The 25,313-nt window shown below is 38.1% G+C and overlaps 3 protein-coding genes and 2 pseudogenes across 5 annotated transcripts; 2 read left to right on the top strand and 3 right to left on the bottom strand.

Moving 5' to 3' along the window:
- Positions 1-2,812: 2,812 nt before the first annotated feature.
- On the bottom strand, positions 2,813-6,973 carry LOC149099213 (uncharacterized). The gene is made up of 4 exons (XM_089278273.1): positions 6,860-6,973; positions 3,619-5,053; positions 3,217-3,329; positions 2,813-3,082 (listed from the first exon to the last, which is right to left on the bottom strand). The coding sequence occupies exons 2-4, from the start codon at positions 3,715-3,717 to the stop codon at positions 2,824-2,826; spliced, it is 471 nt and encodes a 156-aa protein (XP_089134399.1). The 5' UTR covers positions 3,718-5,053; positions 6,860-6,973; the 3' UTR covers positions 2,813-2,823.
- A 204-nt stretch (positions 6,974-7,177) lies between these two features.
- LOC149099214 (uncharacterized) lies at positions 7,178-7,757 on the bottom strand. The gene has a single exon (XM_089278282.1). The coding sequence runs from the start codon at positions 7,755-7,757 to the stop codon at positions 7,362-7,364; it is 396 nt and encodes a 131-aa protein (XP_089134408.1). The 3' UTR covers positions 7,178-7,361.
- LOC110047338 (uncharacterized) lies at positions 7,600-19,852 on the top strand. The gene has a single exon (XM_020753080.2). It carries the CDS (start codon positions 10,688-10,690, stop codon positions 11,372-11,374), a length of 687 nt encoding a protein of 228 aa, XP_020608739.2. The 5' UTR covers positions 7,600-10,687; the 3' UTR covers positions 11,375-19,852.
- Positions 19,647-21,207, top strand: LOC149099215 (uncharacterized; annotated as a pseudogene). The gene is made up of 2 exons (XR_016203845.1): positions 19,647-19,868; positions 20,035-21,207. The product of XR_016203845.1 is annotated as an uncharacterized LOC149099215 (transcript).
- Positions 21,208-21,687: 480 nt separating this feature from the next.
- Positions 21,688-23,723, bottom strand: LOC149099216 (uncharacterized; annotated as a pseudogene). Its single transcript, XR_016203844.1, has 2 exons — positions 23,343-23,723; positions 21,688-22,975 (listed from the first exon to the last, which is right to left on the bottom strand). The product of XR_016203844.1 is annotated as an uncharacterized LOC149099216 (transcript).
- Positions 23,724-25,313: the final 1,590 nt, after the last annotated feature.

The following is a 25,313-nucleotide window of genomic DNA, read 5'->3' on the forward strand; positions in this document are numbered from 1 at the left end:
TCATTTGTCACGGTGAGGTTTTGATGTAACAGTGTCATAAGGTGACTATTCGAAACATCAACCACCACACTTTCACTGTTTCATCAGCCTTTTCGCTTTCTTCAATGATTCTGTCCACTGTGTTTTTAATTTCGTTCTCAGCCTCCTGTTCTGAGCCTGAGTCTTCAAACATAGCCGCGACTTTTCTTTTGTTGCTCTGATTGTCAGTGTTCCGTGCTTGACACTGAGAAATTGAACACATTATGATATTAAAACCCAATGAAAAACAGACTTATCCCCCTCAAGTTGACAGCTGATGATGGCAATCGCACTTCCCGCAAGCCTAGCCACAAATGAAATTAAGCCTTTGAAGATCTGGGGTCCCAATACCCCCTGCCCCAACATCACCCTCTTTAAGGTATTCCTGGAGGCTAAAGTGATATTTTTGTTTTGCCAAAATTTTTTGTCCACTGGAAGATAATTTTCAAACACAAACGTATGCTAAGTTTTAGGTCGGAAAAACCAAACCCGTCTGAGATATTGGCGTGCAAAGTTTTGTTTCTATGTAGGTTTTCGCGGTAAAAATACGAAAAAATGTCCTGCTGTGGATATCCCAAAGGATGGTCTTGTTGACAGCTCAACACAATAAAACCTGGTAATCTGAAATGTGACACCCTCTTTGATTGTGATGGCAGCTGAGGAAGCAGTAAATGCGCTCGACCATACTTTCAGAGAGAACGGGTAAATAAATCGCTTCGTGTACTGAATTTTGTTGCTTTTCTGTACTTGTTAAGAGATTTTCAATGGCTTTTTTGTCGTTCAGATTTCAGGGAACTCCTCCTGGCCTGGTGAGGTTGCTTTGCGGTTTTCGCCAGAGACTGGACGAGACTACAGAGCAGGCAAGAAGGCGTTTTTTTCGCCAAGTATTCAGCATATTGTGGGTAAGTACCTTAGTGACTTTTGTCCTATGATCTCCATGAGGACCTTTGATGCCGTGCTTACCTCTTTATTGCGATTTCTGCCTTTGTTTGGTGCGTATTTGAAGGTAATGTATGATGTCAATCTTCCACGTGGCAGTTTTGTATGTGGTTTAAGGTCTTGATGGAGCCAAGTTTTTACTAGCGATGGACAAATATAATCACTAAACACTGAGAAACGTAAAAATGGATAGAGTTTTCTTTGTTGTTTGTGCTTGCCCCGTTTCTTAGTGTTTATATCGACTTTTATGTTGACTTGTGTCATTCTGTTTTGCTGACCGGGTATCTGAGTAGCCTATAGTTTACTTGAAAACCGTTTCATTTTTCCCATCATTTTGGTGCTTTGCCTCGTGTGACAAGGTTCACAAAACATGTTTGTGAAAAGGTCTTTTTTTCCTCAACAGTTTGGAAACAAAATTGGCGTAGGCTGGTTTTGGGGGAAAGCCCTCCCGACTTACGTGTATCCGGATTGCCTAAAAGAGGTAATGCGGACCATCATAAATGCATCACTGCGGGATTACCCAAATCCCGAGATGTCAGCGGTGAGTTTTTTTTTGTCTTGTTATATCCACACCAATTTTTCTTAAATTAATGGTTCCCTTTGAGCAAAATGTAATTTCTTTGCTTTTATCTTGCCTTTAGGTTTACAGGGTGACTTTGATAGATTTGCGGGATGCAAGATGGCCCGGAGATGCCTAGGTGCATAGGTCTAGCCCAGGAGAAGAATTTTTTTATGATTGTAATTTCAAAGAATTCTTTTATTTGTAATAAAATGATGTGGAACAAAATGACTCTGTTTAAAATCATGCACAAATAATTCCATTCACCCATATAGACAGCATCAATTCCTTAGGAGCAAATTGGACCTCTCGTGTTTCTTTCAATTTAATGCCATGTTTACTAGTCACATGCTCCAGTACCACAGGTAACACTTTCGATGGATGTATTGCACTCCCATGAGCCACAAAAATTCTCATAACCAAGGAGTGGGGATATAATACATGGAGAATGTAGGTAATGAGCACTCAAAAGCGTGATTTTTCAAAGTTTCCAGGGACCCAGGGGACCATACCCCCAAGCCCCTAAGAATAATCACACCCACCCATGCAAAATCTTCCCTAGGTACCTATGCTTCATTTTGATACCCTGAACCTCACCCCCAAGAGAAAGGTGGAAAATGAAGATGAAAAATTTGTGGACTTACAGGACAAGCTACATATTCAAAGTATCACTAGGTAAAAACTTGCACATCCAATTTTCTGGCCTACTCTTTGAAAAATTTAATTCTCTATAAAACTCAACCTGTCATCCAACCTATAAAAATATAATCATCCTCACAAAAAGGAAGTTAATACAAGTAATCAACATTGAGTAATAAATGGAACCCATAATTGGACTTTATTTTTGATTTGATCAGTTGATTAATGCAAGGCTTTCTAGCCATTCAAAGAGGCCTAAACATTTTTGAGTTCAAAGAAATTGCAAAAATACTTTCTGCAGTCACATGAAAACTGCCCTACAAAATTTTCCAATGAATAGAAAAATTCAAAGTTAAGATAATAGAATCTACTACTCTTCAATTTCTTTTTAGTGGTACTGATTATTATGTACTAGGATCCACTAGCAACTAAAATTTTGTACTAAAATATAATGCAAAGCTGTATTTGTGTGAAAAAATACTAAAATGTTCTGGTAAGTGCTTTGTATACGGCAAATTATTATTCATGTGACATAAAGTTTCACTGAGGCTTGTCATACATGACACATTACATGAAGCTTTCCTTACTAGGTACCAGGAGGGTAATATCATTGATAATCATGCAATTTCTTTGTGACCCCAAGTAAACAACCTAAGGTTTCTTAAAATTTAGTTTTTATTTTTATTAGCTGGACAGTCTTTGTGGCTTCTCCTCAAGTGGGTTCTACTTCCACACCACTTGCATGATTTCCCACCCACTTCCACTTCAGCTCCTTCGGGTGCAGCAACTTCCTCCAGGACTGGTGGTGGTTGAGCTGTCCCATCAGCAATGGCAGTCTGGGTAATCAGGATTGCCTCTTCTTCGTTGACAAGGTCATCATCATCACTGTATGAATGCCTGATCTGGCAGGTTTTCACAAACCTCTTCCTGTTAAGTGAAAAAAAATGAGCATGCTTCACAAATAGAATTTCCTATGAAAGTGGCTGATAATGTTGATGCTGGTGACTCTTTTTCAGTATAACATGGGCATGGAAATCAGGAAAAGACAGCAATCTACTTACCTCAGTGTCTGTTCCTCTGTCCTGTTTATTTTCCGTTGCACACGCTTCTTCTTTCCCTGTTCTGTTTTCTGCCTCTCCAGCCTCCTCATCCTTTCTTCGTTGTCACTTTCACACTGCAATTATATTATTTCAAGTCAATGATAGACCTAATTAACATGAGGAATGTAAAAGTATCCTCAGGCTCCAGTGTTACCTTATTGTTACAAATACATGTACCATGTACCTCCAGTCAAGGCAACAATATGCACTTATCTAACATTTCTTTAGCCTGTTCAAACATTCCTCTATGAAATCATTGGACCAGTGTTGGTATCTATGACATTATTTCAACATGATGGAGTTTTATAGTAGTAAATGAACATGGACACAAAAATTTTGTGATTTAATTGTACTAAAACATATCATTTGTTGGATTCCATCAAGTGCTGGAAGGCCCATTCTTGAGTACAGATCCACAATCCAGTGGTATTCCAGACCTCGATTCTTGTAGCACCATGTCATGCTGGCTTGAATAAGCCCAAGGTTGGTGCTGCCTGGTAGGGCTTTTGATGGAGGTTGATGTCCTTAGCCCTAGACTTGGTCAGTACACTAAATGTGGATTCTGGCAAGTTGGAGTGGCCCTTTCCCAAACCAGGGTCTATTACTTTCTCTGCCTCCTTAGCCCTCTCTCCACACTCAATTCGATATGCAAGGGCATGAAACTCACATTTCAAAACATGAATGGAGTGATATGGCTCCCCAGAACATTTAAGCTCCTCAACAAAACCCTCTCCATCAGTTTTACAACCCTTACAACTACATTTTGTTAAGAGGTGAAATGAACAGGAACCACCTTCCCACTGATGGATGTCCCTGCAGTGGTACCTACCCAAGGTAAGCATTGTTTCCCTGTATTTTTCAGTTCCCTCCCAGCGTGAACCAAAGCACAGTAATGGTTTCGCTTGGCACTTTGAATAAACCGAGGGCCTATACATCCACAGACTGGCTTGTTCCTTGTGGCAACAAAGACATGCTTTTCCCAATACAACAGCACTTTACTGATGCCATATTTGGGAAATCCCCTTTGTGAAGGCTAACAAAAGCTGAAGAAAACGATGTCATCTTCTGCAGCTCCTGAAGCTTTTTCCCATGGGCCTGACCTACATGCCCTCCACACAGCATGATCTTGGATTCCTGTTTATTGTCATACGAGTATCTAAATCCCTTGGCTGAAGATGAATCAGCATCTTGCCAATTCACTTCAACCTTCATTCCCTCTTCCTTTGCCATAGCCCATAACAACTGGGCCAAATGACCTTCTGCGGCCTTGGCAGTGCCTTGCCACAAATCCTCATTGCATATTCTGTCAGCACCCCTCATTGACAGATGCCCATAAAACAAAAGACCCCCATTATATAATTTTTTATAATAAAAGTACAATTCTGACTAAAGTGTCCCCTTATCTGCCAGCAACCATCACAGGTGGTTACAGCACGATGCCAACTACCCAACTGGTCACTTGAGATGCTCTTCATCTGAAGTTTTGCATCCTTGCACAACTCTTCTAAAATCTCCTTGATGTATGTTAGGGCAAGATCCACTACTTCTGGAAAGGGCTTTTCTGATACTACACCCAACCCTGAACCTTTGCCTAAAGTTTTCCGATAGGAGGCATAGCCATGCCCACTGATGAAAAAGGACAAGGATAGGGCTAAGGACACCAGATGATGCCTTGACTCTGCAGCTAGTTGACTACTGATGTAGTTTATTTCTTCTTTCCAGCAACCATTGCAACGGAACAAAAATTTCATTGATCCTCCCAGACCTTTTTTCTCAGAGGCCACAAGTACAAGTTTGCCTGAGGGAAAGTTTAGCCACAGTTATATTATAGACTAACAACGTATAAGTTGAGAGCATGAAGACTACATAACTGTGACTGTATTTATTTTATATGTCACACAAATATATCTGTTTTGGTTTTGCAGCAGATTATTTTAAATTTGGAAACAAAAATAATTGAATTTGTCCACTACATGAAGTGACAGGACTGTAACGCCAAAATTTTTTTCTTTTTTATTAAAAATTGCCAAATTAAATACACCTACCACTTCCCCTTTTGCAAAAAAATATAACCATTGCAGAGACAACTTTATAATGGTAATTGAACTGAGTGGAGTGCAATTTGGTCTGAAATCATACGCGTGATTTCAAAATCAAACGAGCGCGTAGCACGAGTTCAATTTGAAATCACAAGTATGATTTCAGACGAAAATTGCATGACATGAAGTTCAATTGCCACTTTATTAGATCCATTTTGAAATCGCACAGTTTTATCACCTTAATTTTTAGACTTTTGGTGTATTGTTCCAGTAGCCGGTTTGTTAAAAAAAAAGCGGAACCGGAAACGCCTTTACGTCTCATTTAGTATGCAAAACGATGTCATGTGACGAAAACTCATCCGAGCATGACAAAGAAACAAGCGGTTTTGAAGTCAGAACGAAAATAGTCTGCTTCAGGTATAAAAGTTCAATTCTCGTCGCTTGAATCAATGATGGAAGGTCTTTCTTTCTTCTGTGGTCGAGGCTGAGACTTTTCATTGTCTTTGGAGAAGGAATTTGAAGGTGCATCCTGTGTAATTCTGCGATGGATTTCTTTTGAGTTGTGAAACTCCCTCGAGTGCACGATGCCCAGTGAATGGTACGTTTTTTTTCTTTCATACCGTTTAATGGCATGATTTTAAGGGAGTCCAGCTCGTTATCATTTCCGTTTCTTTTTGTGACCTCGGCGAAGGACTCAATACTCAGGACCTTGTCAAGTTCTTGCGGCACCATTTGTTTCAAGATATTTCCAAGATGGCAGGACTAACACCAGCTTCGAAAGACGTTCATTCATTCACTGTTATGTGGAGCGGGGTGTATTTTGACTATGTTTATTCACAGCGACAGAGTTGAGCTCTTTTGTTGCTTCATTTGAAACTACCAGAAACCTGGAAACATCTACCTTCTTGAGATGGCCCTGAATTTGTTGTTGTGTGGTTTTCGTTTGTTTATGTTTTACTGGACTCGGTACCATACGGATTTTGAGCAGATGTTGAAGAAAAATCGCCAAAATATTCATCAAAATGGACACTGAAAGTTGGAAACTTCCATTAAAGTAGGTGTTCAGCCTGAAGGAGCTGATAATCGTCATTTAGAAACTGTAATTAATTACATTCGTCAAGTTTTTTGGAAAAAAACCACAATAACAACAAAGTTTTGGCAATACTAGTTGCTAAATTCTCCACACAATGGCTTTTTGCCTTTCATTTTCCTGAAATTTTATTGTTTACTTTAAACTAATATTGAAATCTGATTTGTTGTTTTGTTTTACTGTCCCATTCTCAATGGCTGAGAAAAAGATGCGATTTAGAGCAAAAAATAGTGCGATTCGTGAATAAATCGCACCATTGAGAGCCAATCAGATTGCAAGGATAGCCAGTGATTACAAAATGGATTTAATAAACAGATATAATTGTTTGATGGAGAGTGAAATAATTTTTCAATCATTGAAATGGAGCACAATGCTTATCAGCGACCAAAAAAAAATATTTACAGGGCTATATATTTCCAAAACCATTATTGCACCTGATTGCATGCATAACCCCACACACACAAGTAAAATTTACCTCTACATCTTCCTTCCTTTGAAGGGCATTTAAAATAGGCATTTAAAATAGGCATTGAACTCATGAACAAAAGAAATAATGCTTGACATCGTGGCCACAAACAGTCCTTCTGGGATACGGATGCTAAAAGATAACAGGAATTGTAGGTAACAGCGTTTTGGCAGAGTCATTGTAATTACAGTAAACAAACTCGCACTGAAAAATCATCGGTCAAGGTTAGCTAATGTTTTCACATAAAATTTGTAGCTACACAAGCTAACGAAACATGAATCAAAAATTTCACTGGAAAGCACCAAGGGGAAGTGAAGTAAACGTATGTCATGGACGCTTATGTAATGAGAATGTATTCATTAATCACAGATCACAGATCACAGATCACAGAAACGTGAGAAAATCTCAAAGCTAGACAAGACAACTAATCGAGCCATCAATCTTCAATGAAAAAAGTTATGAAATTGAGATGGTTTGTTGTAAGCTACAAATCAAGATACAAGTAGAAGTCTCACCATTCACTATTGCTTTCCTCACGAAGTTCCTTTAGTGGTGGTTCGTAGTCAGAGTCATCGTGGGAAGAATCGGTCCTTGATTTCTGCTCTTGTTTGGCGTTGACAATGGTTTTAGTTGTTTGAAAGGTCTCCAAGACCCCTTCATCTCTCAGTTGCCGTTCTACATCTTTCGCACTTTTTAGTGTCTTTCCACCAGGGTTTGTGTAGCGTAGGTAGACCTTAACTCCCGAGGACGACTCCCTGTCCTCCTGTTTTATCGTCCAGCCAGCTTCCCTCAACTTATCCAAATCTAGTGCAATTCTTAATTGTGTTCCAGAACCACGAATTGCGTTACCCTTAGCCACCTTCGCCGCTTTCTCGCTAGTTTCTCTCTGTTGCTTTTTCAGCAGCATCACTCCGACTACTTGTTTTTTTATTTCGTTTTTTTTCGCTATATTCTCTCGCACGTCCTATCTTTTGCTGGCTTCGAATGTCAATTCTCACATTCACACTGTCAACACTAACAGTTGGATGCCGTCGCGGGTGCCGTTGCTATGCAAAGGTGTTATTGTTTGTAATTGCTTTTTCTGATTGGTTTCATGGGAAAAATAGCACCCCCTACAAGGAAAAAAGGGCCCAAAGCAGGGCCGTTTTAGGCAATATACCGCTGGAAACTATTATTTTAGGCATTTACAAGATGGCTGCTGAGGAAAACAACGAAAGGAGAGCTTTCTGACTGGTAATTTTCAGACTAAAGCTTGATCTCGTGTCTAAATAAATGGTATAAATAAATGTGGGAGATTGTTCATTTCATTTTCTTTTTGTAGGTTAATCGCTATGACTTAAAACTTGGCAGACAAAAACTATGTATGTGAACGGACTTTTTTGTGCGAGTACGTCAAAGGCCTTTGAATACAAGACTCGTAGAAGCATTTCCATTTTTATAAGGGTGTGAAAACATGTCTAGATGTAATTTTTTCCCGTTTTCCTTTTGACATACTCGCACAGAATTTTAGTTTTCAACTTCGTGCATAAATTGGCCAAACCTTTCCAACATTGAAGGAATATTCTTTGAGTTATTTTGCAATAATCAAAATAAGAGGGTTTCGACCACGCCCATTTAAATATCAAATTTCAGGGACTACTTTCATTCTGGCTGAATAAAATTATTTTTTAAACTAAATACATAGAACAACGTTTTAGATGTGAAAATTTGATCATTTTTGAGCTAATATTTTTACTGATTTGATGCATGCAAATATGGTAGAAAAATATGCAAATTAGCCTGCAGGAATACCTTAACACGTGTGTCTAAGGTTCTCGTCTAACTGGTAACATATGTACATACAGTCTTATCCCCGAGGGAAACTTGCACCCTTACAACACGCTCTCATAGTTAGCATTTTTAGGTACCCATACGTAATCAAGCCCCCTCACAGAAGAAAAATAGGAAGAGAAATATATGAAATCTTTCTACAGAGTGAAAAAACTTTTATTTCTTCGGTTTTAGGTGAGCAGAGTAAATTTGGGAAATACACAAGTTTCTCATTATACAAGTTGAAAATCTTGTTACAATTTTGTTTTGGGAGTGACTTAACTTGGGGCAATGGTGCAATATAATGGGGTGACGAAACCTGAAGCCCAGTCTTTTTTACAGTCTTTACAGTCTTTCGCTCTTCTGTTTCTCTGTTGTTGATTCAGTGGTGTTTTATTTTGCCGCCAACAAATATGTCCTCTATGGAAGTTAGCCGTAGTTAACAGTAATGATGCACTACTGTTAGTGAGAAAAATGAGCAATTACCTTTACAGATGGTTTTGGAAAAATAAAACTCTGTAATCCAAAACTCAGAATATAACATTGTACACATGGCACAAGTATTGAGAAAAAGGTAACCCAGAAAGAATGAAATGTGCTTACCATCCAAGTACAAAATCTGGCAGCTATGTGGATCGATTTTATCATTCTGACGGGAGGATGTGAAATACTGAAAACGACCGAGTATCAAATGGATGCACTATTCTGCCTAGGTGAATCTCTATGTCAAGTTTGTCATCAATAGCCCTAGGATTGGTAATGGCAGATAAAAGATTTGTAGATGAAAAATTCTGATGATGTCTAGCATAATCAATGGAAAAACCAAAAGGAAAGCCATTGAGTAGGTATTGCTTAGGGTGAGCAGGGTACCCCTCAAGGTAAAACCGTAATTTATCAACTATAATTGGTGAGACAGGGTGGGATGGAGCGGTGGATTTGTTAGATGCAAATGGTCCTGCTCATCAGGACGCATTTTTTGGCAGATTTGATTGCTGCTGGCTGGGAAATTTACAGTGGTTTGCAGGATGTCAAGTTCCACATTTGAAACATTCGTGTTTGAAGTTGCAGCCTGAACACTTCTCCCAAGGTGAAATTTCCAGCAGAATCCAGACGGAAAGGGCTACTTAGAATTCTTTTTGGTGCAATTCTGAGGAAACTGCAGGGGCTGTTCTGTTCATGTGGTGCGCCTGCAACCACAATTCCCAATGAATTGATCCCAGGGGAAAAGTGTTTTTTGTCACAAAAAGCGGAAATTTTCATCATAACAGTGTCAGTGAGCGTTCTTAGCGGCCAGGTCCCGCACTGTCTTGCTATGTTTCCTTAAGGCGGTTGTGTCGTTCGGAAACCAGACAGTATAAATCACTACAAAGGTTTGAAAGGCTGTAATCCATTGATCTATCGTGGCTATACGTTTTGATTTTTGTGCTGGGTCAAGATTTATGACCTGCCGATCTGCGGATGGCGACGCCTGGACGACAAAATTGTACTTTGAATCGTTTGCATATGACCTCTGTAACAGGTCCCAAAATCGACATATTCGTTTGCCCAAATTTTTGACTGAATTTTGTCAGAGATTCAAGAGGCCAGTGGAACAGCCATCTGTTTATGCACAAGCTCGGGCGGGTCAATAGCGCTGACCAATGGATCGGATACAACAGGTACATTATGAGCGGTAATATTGCTATTGTTCTGATTAACTAAAAGTGAATTGTGCTCACCCGTGATGTCCTGAATCACAGCTGCCACTGACCCCTTTACAGAGGCAGCTTGATAAGAGTTCTTGCTGGAATCTGCTGGAACATCTGAGAAAATCCCCGCCACTTTTAGACCCTCAATCACAGCGCCTGAGATGTTGGCCGCTACATCCTGTAATGGTGGAGACTGTTGGAGAGGTTGTGCACTGGTCAGAGAACCTATTTGAGTTGGCTGGGATGTGCAACCTCAAGTGCTGGGGACTGGGTCTAGGTATGCTGGGTGGATAGTCGTGTTTCTGAAGCTCTCCACAATTTCAATAGTTTTTAACGCTTTATGGCAGATGCTACTTTAAATCTTAAAAGGAAAAAGCGTGGAAGCAATTCCAGTCCCTCCGACAACGAATTGAGGTCTCCGGAAGAAAAAAGGGCCAGAGATAAGCCTTTGAACATTGACTTGGTGTCGTCTTCAGGGAACAAAATTCCGCAGCAAATAGAAATGACTCACGACCTTGGTGCAAAAGTTGACCTCATTCTTTCTAGTCTTGAAGCAGTAAATTTAAAACTTGAGTCAATTAATGCTGTGGTTGTTAGCCTAGAAGAGAAACTGTGTAAGGTACAGGGCAGAGTGGAAATGCTCAAACAAGATCAGGCAAAGTCGAAGGACGCCATTAAAGATATGCATGATGGTCTCCAAGCATTGAATACCATTGTTGAAGCAAGTAAGACTGCTGATGATAGAGTTGAGAATTACTGCGATGATAAATACAAGGATCTACAAGATCAATTGTACGCGGAGGTTTATAAACGGCACGAGAATCTTCGCTTTTATGGCATAGAAGAGAAGACCGGTGCTAAGGAAGATACCCACTCTGTTCTTCAAGAATTATTTGTGCAAGTGCTGGAGATTCAGTCAGGAGAGGTTCAAAAAATTGAGTTCCAATGGGTGTACAGCGTAGGAAAAATAAATGCAGATGGAAAGCCGAGAGTGATAATAGCAAGGTTTCTGTGTTATCAAGATTGAGAATTTATCTTTTCCAAGACAAGAGTCTTTTGAAAGATTCTCAGTTTGGCATCTCAGCGGACTTGCCGAAGGAGATTGTTAAAAGGTGCAAGGAGCAGTTTAAGAAGTTGATTGAGGCAAGAAAATCTGGTAAGCTTGCATTTTTCAGTTGTGCGGAGTCCGACAAGCTTTATATTGACAGAGTTTTAGTACCGTTATGAACTGACACTCATGTTTTGCTAGCAAAATTTCATTGTCATGACATCAAGATCTTTCTCCATAGTCGCTTAAATTTACAATGGTATGTTAGCATAAAATAGCAATGTCAAACAGTATATTTGAAGATGGTCAGGGTATGTTATGTTGACTATGTGAATTTCATGTTTAGGGTTACAGGGATGTTATTGTTTATCGTTCCACATTAAGCTTACATTTAAGGCCATAAGGTGATAGTTTTTCTTTTTTGGAGAGTTGACATCCAACGTGAATTACGGGGCATTCACCATCTTTTGTAGTTTCAGTGTCCTGTTCGGTTTTTTTTCGATTCGATCCACAGTACCAAAGCAGTTTTTTCTGGCTACTGTAAAATATGTTGTGAGGGTTTCTGTGTCTTGTGTCGCATTTTTATTTTTTGTAAAGTAATTTATTGCATAAAATTTTGCTCTTTGTTAGGTATAGGGTCAAATTCAAATTCAAGGTCAATTTCTCTCAAAACTGGCTTTGCAGCCAACGAATATATTTGTTTTGATCGGTGGAATTTAAATGGAATATTATGCAAATATGGCTCCTAGCAATATTAATTTTAAATTATTGTCACTAAATGCTTGAGGGATTCAATCTTTTGAGAAGCGAAAGGCATTGTTTGGGTGGTTAATGAAAGATAGAGCGGATATTTGTTTTTTGCAAGAATCATATAGTACTCCTGAAGTGGAGAAAATCTGGAAGTCTCAGTGGAAAGGGGAAATGTTTTTCTTGCATGGTATGGAACATAGCAGGGGTGTCCTCATTCTAATTAAAAATTCTTTAGAGTTCGAACTTAAAACTATAAAAGTGGATAAAAATGGCTGTTTCATCATCTTAGAAGCAAATGTCTAGGATCATCCCTTTCTCTTTGTTAACTTGTATGCCCTGAACAAAACAAACAAGCAATCTGCATTTTTTGACGAGATCCGTAAAGAATTGGATAACCTTTGTGTAGTGGAAAATTGTAACATTGTAATCGGTGGTGATTTTAACGTAATTCTCCACCCTGATCTGGATGGAAATGGCGGAAACCCAAAACGAAAAGAATCGGTTAAGTGCATTGAAAACATCTGCCTTGCTAATGATTTAATTGATATATGGAGGATTAGAAACCCAAATGTAAAACGTTTTACATGGCGTCAGAAGACACCCATGATCCAAAGGAGGCTCGATTTCTGGCTAGTAAGCAATGCTATGCAGGAAGATATTGATAATGTTGATGTCATTTCATCGCTTAAATCTGATCATTCAGCAATTGTGCCATCTATAAATGGAATTGAGATTAGATCCCGTGGTCCCTCTTTTTGGAAGCTTAATTCAAACTTGTTAGATGATAAGGAATGTGTCTTTAATTTAATGAAATACCCATTATGGAACGATGAATTCAAAGAAGTTACAGATCCGAGGCTTTTCTGGGATCTGATGAAGTATAGAATTCGCCAAGAAAGTATTTCTTACAGTAAACTGAAAGCCAAAGAGCGACGGTCAAAAATGGCTGCATTAGAATCTAAGCTCAATGACTGTCAAAAAATGTGTGATCAAGATCCTTTGCCAGAAAATATGAACACATTTGAGGTTTTGAAGACAGAGTTAGCTCCAGAATGATTACATCACCGAAGGGGTAATGCGAACCCAAGCCACCTGGTACGAGCAAGGAGAAAAAAGCAACAAATATTTTTTAAATTTAGAAAATTCCAGAGGTAAGAAAAGTTCAATTCGGAAGATATCTAAGGAAGATGAATCCTCAACATCAAATCCTGAAGTGATTATGAAAGAACTTTGTTCCTTCTATTCTAACCTTTATAGAAAAAGTATACATGAGAATTGTGAAATTTTGACAGATTTATTTATGAGGGATTTACATCTTCCAAAATTGACCTCGGACCAAAGAGTAAGATGTGATGAAAAATTAACGGTAGGAGAATGTTTTAACACTTTAATGACATTCCAAAAGAACAAAACTCCAGGGAATGACGGGCTCGCGATAGAATTTTATTTAGTGTTTTGGCCAATAGTAGGCAGGCATTTGATGGATTGGTTAATTATGCACATGATCATGGCGAGCTCTCCAATTCTCAAAAACAAGCTGTAATTACTTTGTTGGAAAAGAAAGGAAAGGACAAAAGGTTGATAAAAAATTGGCGCTCAATTTCCCTAATCAATGTGGACGCCAAAATAGCTTCTAAAACTTTAGCCAAACGATTGGACCCAAACTTACCTGAGTTAATTCAATGCAGTCAAAATGCGTACGTAAAAGGAAGGTCAATTTTCGACGCTGTAGGAACTTTTGGCGATATTTTGGAATACACCAAACATATGAAAATGTCAGGCATTCTTGTTGCTATTGGCTTTGAAAAAGCGTTTGACTCTTTGGATCATACTTATCTTTTAAAAGTTCTCAATGTCTTCAACTTTGGGCCATCTTTTATTCAATGGATCCGTACTTTGTATTCAAATATATCAAGTTGTATTATCAACAATGGTTTTACATCAGATTATTTTACAGTTGGTTGAGGTGTGCAGCAAGGAGATCCACTCTCACCTCTTCTTTTCATATTAGGATTATAAATTCTGGCATGCAGTATTCAAAAAAATGACAAGATTCAGGGTATTCAAATTGGCAATTCTGAGGTTAAAGTGTCATTTTTTGCAGATGATTTGACCTGTTTTCTTGGTAACAGATCCTCATATGATTGTTTACGAGAGTGCCTTAGTAAATTCTCGGAATGTTCTGGTCTCAAAGTAAATGAGGAGAAGACTGAATTTTTTATTTTAGGCACAACGAATTCAGAATTTGAGACGTTCCCTCTTGAATTTAAAACTTCAATTAAAATTCTTGGTGTGCATTTTGATCATAAAAATGTAAGGAGAAAGAAAGCCAACTTCGATTCTGTCCTGAAATCCATCAAAAAGGTATTGAATATTTGGAAGTGGAAGTGCCTGATGGTCATTGGTAGAATTCAAATAGTGAAATCATTCACCATATCCAAAATTATGTTCAAGGCATCTTTAATTCCAGTGTCCAGGAACTCATTAAAGAAGTTAATAAAGAACTTTATTCGTTTATCTGGACGGGCAAGGACAAGGTCAAATGTTCAGCTTTAATATATGATATTGAAGATGGCGTTTTAAAAATGCTGGATCTTGAATCTATGATCTCTGCTCAAAGAGTCGTGTGTAAAGAAATACGTTGAAAATTATGAAAGTCCCTGGAAGTATGTTTTGGATTTTTATCTGAAGAAAGTGGGTGGAAACGCAATTTTGATAATTGGACATTATCCATTACTCTTCCTATCTTCTACAGAGAGTGTTTGCAAGCCTGTTCTTCTATAACAAATTATGACTTGTCATCTTACGAAGGGTTAATGAATCAAATTATCTAGAACAACAAGTATATTTTAAGTGAGGGTAAATCCATCTTTCAGTCGGTTTTCTATAATTTAGGAATTCTTGAGGTTGGCAACCTGGTTTCTAAGAAGGGTGTATTTCTCAAAAGTGACAAAATTCTGAATTCCTCTTTTTCCCCTTGTTACTCCTTTGCCCTAATGGGTGTTTTTGATCCTATCCCAAAGGAATGGCGTTCTACAATTAAAACAAACCCATATTGTGCTCCCTCTCCTATGGATCAAACTTGTTTTGAATTGATAATTGCGGGTAAAACGAGCAACCTTGCTAATGTTACATCTAAGTTGGGCTACAATGAATTTCACTCTTTGAAGCAAACTCCTGCCACTGCGAAAGCTAAAATACCCTGATCTTACCATTGACTGGAAAAAGTTGTATTCTTTAGCTTTTGAAACTACGTTACACACCAAACTAAGAGAATTCCAATATAAAATTTTAAACCTGATTATTTTCACTAATGAAAAACTTCACCGGTTCAAAATGGTAGAATCCCCTTTATGTGCCTTTTGCAATGTAGAGGAGGAATCCCTGGAGCATTTATTGTATTTTTGTGAGTCATCGAGTTTCTTTTGGAAAGAACTGTTATCTTGGATTGCAGTGGATGCCAATATTGTACTTAATGCATCACTGTTAGATATTCTTTTTGGGAAATTTGACCTTGATAAAGATTTTTTTTTAGTGAATCATATTCTTTTGCTTGCTAAATATTTTATTTATACGTGAAGCTTTTAAAAGTTATCCCATCACTTTTAGTCTTCAAAGCTAAGTTAAAAGCAACCTATAAATTAGAATTATATTGCAAAAGAGAAGGGAATATTACTAAATCATTATAAAAAGTGGGATAGCTTTGTCTTGGCTGTCTTGATGCCTTGCATATTTATAACTTTTTTCTTTGTTGTTTGAGCCGTTTTTACTTGTATTTCATTCATAGTAGTCACACCGATACACAACAACAACACCAAAAATCACGTTTTGTATCTTGAATGTTGTAATCTTGACCCTAGGCACCTAATATTTTACTTTAACGCAGTGCAGTAAATGAATGTTTTGAATGTAACTTATTAATTTTTCCTCTTAGTTTTTGTAGTATTTTGTTTTTCGTTTATTCACTTGTATTGTTATTTTATTTTTGGTACTGTATTGTAATTATGTCTTTTAAATGGCAAGAACCAAATAAAATTTAAAAAAAAGAAAAGAAAAAAAAGCCTTGAGTACTGGAGGGGCTGGCCCTTGGGTGACAGTCGAGGTAGCTGTTGTTCTGGCCCGTTTGGAATGCGGAGCTCCTTTACTAGCTTTGAAGACTTTGCAGGGCATTTCTGGAGGTGTGTGCCCGATGCAGATGACGTTACAGGGCTGACATGAACTCTTGAATTTCCACGGGTCATCACATTGTCTCTGAAAGTGAAGGAATGGAGAAAAATAAACAGAATGTAGCTGACGGGACGGTTATGTGACAAAAGGATGAAAGCAAAAACAAAATAGGCATTGGATCCAGAGGGGCATCCAATAAACCCAGCAGGTATGCACACTCCCAAAGTGGTTAAGCACAGCAAAAATGGTGAAAGTCAATTAACTATTGAGACAGCAACATGTTTGGCAGGCTCACAAATGCAAAGCCGCTGGTAGGAACATGCTATAATGCCACAAAATGTGGAAAGGGAAGTTCCATATACATTTATGCATGTGCTTAAACTGAAGAAAGGGAGAGTAACTGCAACCTAAAATAAGTTGAGGGCATGATCACCTGATCCACCCTGGGTGACAATGAAAGCAATGACAGCGAAATAGATCACTGAGCGCATAAAATGGCACCCCTTTAACTCCTTTAGAGAGCATATTGACCCTTATGATTGAGGTGGATTTCATCCCTACAAAGTACGAGAACATTAGGCTTACGAAGCCTTTTGTGGCACCAAAAAGTAGCAAAAGGTAGCATCTTCTAAAACTACACCAAGGTACTGATTGAGAAGTGCAAAGCAATCACTGTAATATGGGGTACCCTGTGGACAGAGAGCATGGTTTATGGGTTGACATACCACAATGAATTTCATACCATATTGGTCATGCAGGAGCTGCAAAAGGGACTCTACGCCCACGTGTTCAGGTCTGGCCTTGTTAGGGCTTTGGTCATTTAAACCTAGCACTAGAATTACTATTTCAGGTTTTAGGCGGCTCACTACTGACAGGTTGAATTTGCTCAGTTTATGTACTGTACAACCTCCAACACCATGATGATTTACATGTCACGACCTGGATAGATTCCTGGGCAAGGAATGTGTGAAAACGATGGACAAAGGAGTGACCCATAATAAGAACCGGGGGTGTAGGAGACATGACTAGAAGAAAACAAGAATGATGTACCCAACTGAATAACGAAAGATAGAACAACGGGGACAGTTGAACAGTCGCTGAGTGTGTTTGGTCTGGAGACAAAGAGGACGAACTCAAGAAACCTGCCATGTCTTTTTTTTTTCTTTTTCTTTTTTTTTCTTTTTTTTTCTTTTTTTCTTTTTTTCTTTACCAATGACATACGTTGCTTACATTAAAGTTACTTACAGAAGAATAAAATATCTACAATTAACTTACAATCAAAAATAAATATATAATTAGCTTACGATAACAACTCTACAATATACAATGATGAGGAACACACTTATATATTAACTAACAGTACCGAGATTATTTACTAATAGATTATTCACATGAAATATACAAACGCGATTACATTGCTCACAAAAATTAATACTAACAATACTACAAAGCTTGAAAATTAAGTGATACAACAAAAGGGGGAATAATTTAATTAGCTTTGTGCTTTTAACAATGCAAAAAGAAGAAAGAAAAAGAAAAAAAACAGTTACAGTTGTCATGCTGTTCAAAAAGTTCAAATAATAACGCCATCTACGTGATTAACAAAAAAAATGAAATAATACATAAATTAATTTGGGATTAGTACCCACTTTTTTTTAAAATAATCTTTCTTTTTGATCTTACTTTCCGTTTCATATTTGATGGCAATTTTAGTACGAAATCCATGAATCGTGGGTTGAATTTGGCATCTTCTGCAGTCCCATATAAGTAGGTTACCAATGATTATAAAATAGTTCAGTAAGTTGAGTGAAGGGCATGGTTTGGATAATATTCCAAATAAAACATCTTGGAGGGAAAGATGAACCTGCTGATTTGAGATTTGGTGCCAGTAACCTTGAAACTCACTCCAAAATCGTTTAACAAAGGAGCAATGATAAAGTAGGTGGTATAAAGTTTCCGATTCTGCCTTGCAAAATGAACATAGATCGTCTGTTTTAAAGCCTATTTTGTGTAATTTTGAATTAGTGTACAGAATAGAGTTGAGCACTTTGAATTGAAATCCTTTCACATAAGACTCAAGAACAACAGAGTGTGGCAGACTGAAGATTTGTCTCAGCTGATCGATTGAAAAGTTAAAATCGTTCTGCAGTTTGTTTATGATATTAGACAATTGTGCTATTTTGCGAACAAGAAGTGAGTAATAGTCTTTTGATTTCTTTTTTCTGACGTCGAAGATGTTGTCGTCAATAAAGAAGGATGGAGGAGCTAAAGATGGACAGGAAATGATATTCTTTAAAAAGGACGGTATAGAATGGCGAAGGCCAGCCCATTGCAAATAACTAATATTGGCTATCTTGTCAGACCAGTGGCTGAGTGCGTCATTTATAGTTAAATCAAAATGTAGGTCTTGGATACGAATCACTCCCGCCTCAAAATACTTTTTGTAGAAGACTGGTCTTTTTTCGATACGAATTTCCTTATTATTCCAAATAGTATTTTGCCAATCTCGTTGAGAGGCAAAGGAATCACGAAACTCCGACCACCATGAGAGCATTTCACTGTAGAACTGAGAGAAGATGTTGTAATCCTTTATATCATAGTTACAATTTAAAAAGAAAAACCCTCCCATGGGATCCAGCAAGTGTTTTAGATATGATTTCCATGTTCCGTTGTTGTCATCAAATATACGTTTTATACATGCCAGCCTTAAAGACTTAATCATGCAATTGGTATCAATCATTTTTAAACCACCTTCCTCCTATTTATTTATAGCCGAAACTCGAGTGACCTTATCCGTCCCATTCCATAAAAATTTGAATAACAGTTGATTCAATTCTTTCACTAATTCTTTAGGTGTAGGCAGTACCAAGCAGACATAAACAAACTTTGGAATAAGAAATGATTTGATGATTGTAACCTTGCCGTACACAGATAATCCTCTAGAGGACCAGATGTTGATAAGTTTTTTAATACTATCCAAACGTTCAATGAAATTCTTTTCTTTTAATAGTTTTGGGTCGTACGTGAAGTACACCCCTAGTGCTTTAATTGGCTCGTCAGGCCATTTAATGCCAAACGGTTATGCTTTGTTTCCTTTTGATGAACCAATCCACATACCCTCGGTTTTTGTGTTATTGATCTTGAGGCCTGAGATATTCTTAAAAAGGTCTAATACTTGAAATAGTACTTTGGCCGAGCTAGTGTTGGCAAGCATTGCTGTTGTGTCATCAGCGTATTGTAATAGTTTTGTCTCTTCCTTGCCAATAGAGATACCCTTTATAGCTGGATTTTGACGAATGGCAATAGAGTCCTAAAGCGATGACGTCACGTGACCATGACGCCGAAAAAGTCGGTTCTAAACAAACTCGTATTGCTTTTCAAAATGGCGACGCTTTCTATCGCGTCGTTGCTTTCCTATTTTTCAGACGAAAAGAAATCGATAAAGAAGGGAGAAAATCATTGTAAGTCTGATCATGTGGAGTCATTTAGTTATCACGAGGGAGTTTTACGCGGTGAAGTACACGCAAGTATGAAAAAGAAGGTTTATAAAGTCACGGTGAGTTACTCTTTCGAAAGTTGTTGGTTACGCTCAAGTACATGTATATATCACAGGTTGACTTTCGTTTACATAACGACGGCCAATGTGTAATCTTGCCACAACTTTTTTTTCTTCTAAAAACTTGTTTGCCATACGAATAATCCTTTATTTTAAACAATTGCAGATTTACTTGGATGAACAACAAAACATAAAAACAACCGAATGCGAATGTCCAAGAGGAGCGTTTAAATGTAGTCACGCGGCCGCCCTTTTCATTCATGGGATTTACCATCTAAGCCGTACAGACGTGAATGTCGGTGGAGAAGGAGAAAATCCAACACATCGCTCTCAAATCAAGCGGTTTCTGAACTGTTTCCTGTGCCAAAAGATTACTGTGCTTTGTCGAGGACGCTGACCCACGCCGATCATTCCGCATTCTATGAAGATCTAAAGAAATATGGGAAGTTTACTGGACTTTGCTGGCTGCTCAGCCCTGAGCCCCCTGTCGTCAGCAAGCTGCCCATGCCTTCTATCGAGGAAATTATTTATTCTGACGAATTTCTTCAAGCTAGAGGAATTCAAGAGCAGTTGGATTGTTTGGTCCGCAGTTCCAAACTAGATGAAGAAAAAATCGTAAGGATTAGCGAGATAACAGTTGGCCAAAGAAACAACCCTGCTTGGCATATCGCAAGAAGGGGCCGACTTACCGCTAGTAACTTTGGCTCCGTCCTAATTGCAAAACGAATCACCCCCGCACTACTGAAACGTCTTCTCGGAGAATATGATTTGTCGGGAGTTAAAGCGATCCAGTGGGGAGTGGACAATGAAGAGGAAGCCATTAGAGCATTCACCCTCAAAACAGGGAAAACAGTAAAAGAAACTGGTATCTGGTTCGATTCTTCTGGAATCCTTGGGGCATCCCCAGATGGCATTGTTGATGACGAAACTGTTTTGGAAGCGAAGTGCCCGTACACAGAACGAAACGTTACAATAGAAGAGGCTTTGAAATCAAGAACATTTTGCCTTAAAAAAAAGTGAAAGTGGGCGGGTTATGCATTGAAGAAAGAGCATGTCTACTGGCACCAAGTACAGGGAGAAATGTACTTTTCACGTAGGAAGTTTTGTTATTTTGTTGTATGGACTACAAAAGATGTAGCTATTTTACTGATACAAAGGGACTACACATGGGTAGAAAACATTCTGCGCTTACTTCAATTTTACCATGACCATTTATTCCCAAAAGTAGTGGAAGGAGAATTGTAATTTCTTTAATTCCCCAAATCAGGAAGAGAAATTTTAACTTTGTAATTCCCAAAAGTAGTCAAAGGAGAACTCATGTAATTTTTCATTCCCAAAATTAGTGTAAGGAGAGTATTGTGGTTGGTTGATACTTAGTCTTTAAAGCAAGCCAGCTAATATATCCATGAGTGATTTGGAGATAAACTTTTAAACATGAAAACATATTAGAATTCTATAATTGCACTGAAATAGCTTGATAGTATTTTCTTTCCATTAAGTTTTCCAAGAAAGAAAGTTGGGAGGTAGAGCTCCACTTATTTTCTTTGGGGAAGGGGGAGGTGGGGGATTTCCCCTTGTCATTTGCCAAGCAATGATTAAGATCATTTTTCATAATTTCACAGATGATTGAAAATAGTATTTGAGTTTTCAGTGTAATGACTTCTTATGACAAAGCATTTAAGTAATAGAAGTTCTGTTCAAAGTAGGGCAACAGTGTTGTCTGTTGTATGGTCACTCTTAAAATATGTAGCATATGGGATGTGAGTAACATAAATATCCAATTTATATTTGAGTCCAACATGACATCTGTAATTAAATGTTGTTTTAGCTTTGAAATATAATCTTACATTCACTTGTATGCTATGAACAAAACTATTCAAAAACCATATCTTCACATCCCTCCTTAATTAATGGGAATTGCAAATTTACAAGAGCAGCACACAACTGAAATAGTACATAGGAGTACGTAAGTAGGAGGGGATAAAACTCAAAATTCTAAAGTCTTTCAGCCTGGCATTGGCTCTTTCGACGTGGATCCGACACCTTGTTATAGCCTTTGTAGCCCTTGCCTCGCTTTCAGTGAAAGCTCCTTTGTTCAGAAATGGTGGTACATTAACTGAAACTCCATGGGGGACAATGTCCTGGATGAGAAATCCTTTGTCAGCAAGTATCATGTCCCCAGGGGTTAAGTGTTGGAGGAGGCCCGACTCCTGCACGATGGCTTTGTCTGAAATAGACCCCGGGAAAAGCTTACTTACATAGGTTATGACAGCATTTGGTGCAACACCAACAATGACTTTAAATGAATTCATTCCACGATAGGATGAGTATGTTGCATTTTGCTGACTCATCAGTCAGGTGCTGCAACCTCGATATCAGTGCAGTCTATGACTATACGACAAGATCCATACTGACTAAAGGATGATGGCGCTGATAGTTTGCTTTTGTCTCGTGATGGAATTGATGTCATAATGTCTTTAAATAAAATTTCATGCAACACATGAATAAATGTTGTAACAATGTTAGCAATTGTAGCAACACTACAGTTAAATAGCTGGGCCAAGTGTAGGTTTGTGTAGTTCTGTTTGACTTTCATCAAACTAATAAAAATCTGGTCCTCAAAGGTGATAGATTCCACCTTGCAGCCCGCAAAATAGTTAATGGAATCTTTAAACCTCAAGGTATGTCTCACCACAATGTCAAAGACTTCTTTTGTTGGAAGCCCAGTTTCCATTCTAATAACATCTCCTGGAAGCTCTGTCACAGTGTAACACCTGTTCTTGTAGTGTAATCTATCCTCTAGATTCTTTAACTCTCTTTTTGCTAGGTCCAGTTCTGCCTCAAGGATAACCTCCTGTGTTGTTTTTGGTCTTAGTTCATTCTCCTTTTCAACAGATGGTGGTTCATTTCTTTGAGCCTGTTCTACCAACTCACTTAAAGTCTTCTCCTTGGGCACACTCTTCTTTTTCTTTGGAGGAGGTCCCCTTTGCTCAGCGAATAGTTTGTCTTTGTTCCGCTCAAAAATTTCTGGGCCATTCGACTTCTTGCCCTCTCTAAAATGACAGCTACACACCCTTGAGTGCTTGCCAGGCATTCTGTCTTCTCTCCTGTAGAAGTAAGATTAAGAAATCGCCATTTAGTTTGTGATCTGATGTGAGAATTACGTGATTATAATGTTTATACATAAACATTTTAGTAATGCGTAGTGAAAACAAATGCATGTTCCGTTCACAGTTATATTCAAGCTTTCTCAAGGTTCATAATGCAAGGTAACGCAAAATGTATGAAAAATATCGTAATCAAAGCACTCACAAACTAAAATGATATATAAAAAAACACTGCATGCGGTTGTTGAGACATTCGTCGCTTCTACGGTACAACATTTCGAGTCGGTGAAAATCGCACATTCACTCAAAACTGCCGTATTTTATGTTGTATTCAAGCAGCAAGATTATGATGAATACCGTTACTAACCTTATCAGACGGATCCATCGTTTGTATTCGTCTTTTTCCTTTTCAGCGCTCGGAAATTTAAAGTATTTGCAAGTATGGCTCTCCAAAGAATGGTTGCACGATGGGGCAAAGCAGTAGACCATTTCCTTCCCTTTAGATCTATTTCCTATGACAAAGCGGTAATTTCGCAATAGCAATTGACCTTTTCACCCTCTGTCCTTCTTCGTGGCGTCTTTTGTTGCAAAACACAGGGTTATGAAGGGTTTTGACCTCCGGACAAAGCGATGACAAAGACTATGTGACCTACGCGCAAGAGATAATCCGAGTTGTTTAGAACCCAATATTTCAGCGCCATGGTAACGTGACGTCACACTTTAGGACTCTATTGCTAATGGTTTCGCCGATAAAACGATCTTTAATATACCCTGTTTGATTACGATGAATGATATAAGGTAAGACATTTTTAATTCTCGAGGCTGTTACCTTAGACATAATTTTCGCGTCCACGTTAACAAGAGAAATTGGGCGCCAATTTTCAATGAGAGAACGATCTTTACCTCTTTTCTATGAGTGTGATAAACGCTTGCTTTTGAGATTGGGACATCTCTCCTTTTTCGAAACAATCATTAACACATCTAATAAAGCAATCGCTGATTAAAGGCCAAAATTTTTTGTAGAACTCGATCAGAATTCCATCGTTCCCTGGAGTTTTGTTGTCTTGAAAAGTATCAAGAAGACGTAAACATTCCTCCGAAGAGATTTTACCTTCACATGATTTTTTTTGCTCTTCAGTTAATGTAGGAATATTTAAATCATTTAAAAAGGAATCAATTTTAAGTTCAATGTCCGGAAGAATATTATAAGTCTTGTACAAATCACAGTAGAATTGTTCTACTTCCTTTAGTATACAGAATGGATCCGTTTTGATTGCCCCGTTTATATGCAGTTTTCGTATGTGTTTCTTAACGTGATTTCTTTTTTCTAAGTTTAAGAAGTATTTTGTACTCTTCTCGCCTTGTTCGTGCCATCTGGCGCATGCACGCACAATAATTCCTTTTGTTTTCTCTTCGTAAAATGATTCTAATTGTTTCTGAGCTGCATCTAACAGGGTTGCATTGTTGTCGCTAGGGTTGGTTTCAGCAGCTTCTTTCGCTACATTAAGTTTATTTTGGAGTTTTGTTTCTGTTTCATTTCTTTGCTTTGATCTTCTTTTGGAGTGATGGATAGCGTGGGCTCTTATGTTATATTTGATCCAATCCCACACACATCAATCATCAGAAAGTTCTTCCCGTCCTTCCGTAATCCACATTGGAATCTTTTCAGTAACACTGTTGACATATTCTTCATCATCTAACAAAGAGCAATTCATCTTCCAGTAATTTGGTCCTCTACACTCGTTATATGGTTCTCCGCAAAATTCTAGATAGATCACGTCGTGATCGGTTCTTATAGCTGGAATTATATCCGTCAGTTGTACAGAATCATTTAAGTTGTTCGAGATTAGCGAATAATCCAGGCGACAAAAAATTCGAGATTTTTTACTCCATGTGAAACTTTTAACGTCTGGGTTTTTAATTCTCCAAATATCTACTAAATCAAGTTGACTTTGCAAGCAAACGATGCGAGATGTGACAGATTTTCGTTGAATAAGAGTACCACCTTTCTTATCAATAGTAGGATTAAGTGGACAATTAAAATCGCCTCCGATTACGATGTTGTTTTCGGAATCCAGATCCTCGTTTTGCAGCGTTATAACTAATTTGTTTAAGAAAGTTACAATTTCTTTATCTTTATTTGGTGCGTATATGTTTACTAGAACATATAACTTAGCATTGATTTCAGTTTTCAAAATAATGTAACGTCCCAAAGGATCTAGAATTTTTTTATGTATGGTGCAGTCAACACCTTTCTTAATTAGAATTGCAACGCCGCGAGAATTAGAGCTGCCATGGCAAGTTATAAGCTCTGCACCCCATTCATTTCTCCACTGAT

Source organism: Orbicella faveolata, unplaced genomic scaffold, assembly GCF_042242905.1.
Source record: "Orbicella faveolata isolate gen_17 unplaced genomic scaffold, um_ofav_v1 contig_46, whole genome shotgun sequence".
NCBI classification, from domain to species: domain Eukaryota; kingdom Metazoa; phylum Cnidaria; class Anthozoa; order Scleractinia; family Merulinidae; genus Orbicella; species Orbicella faveolata.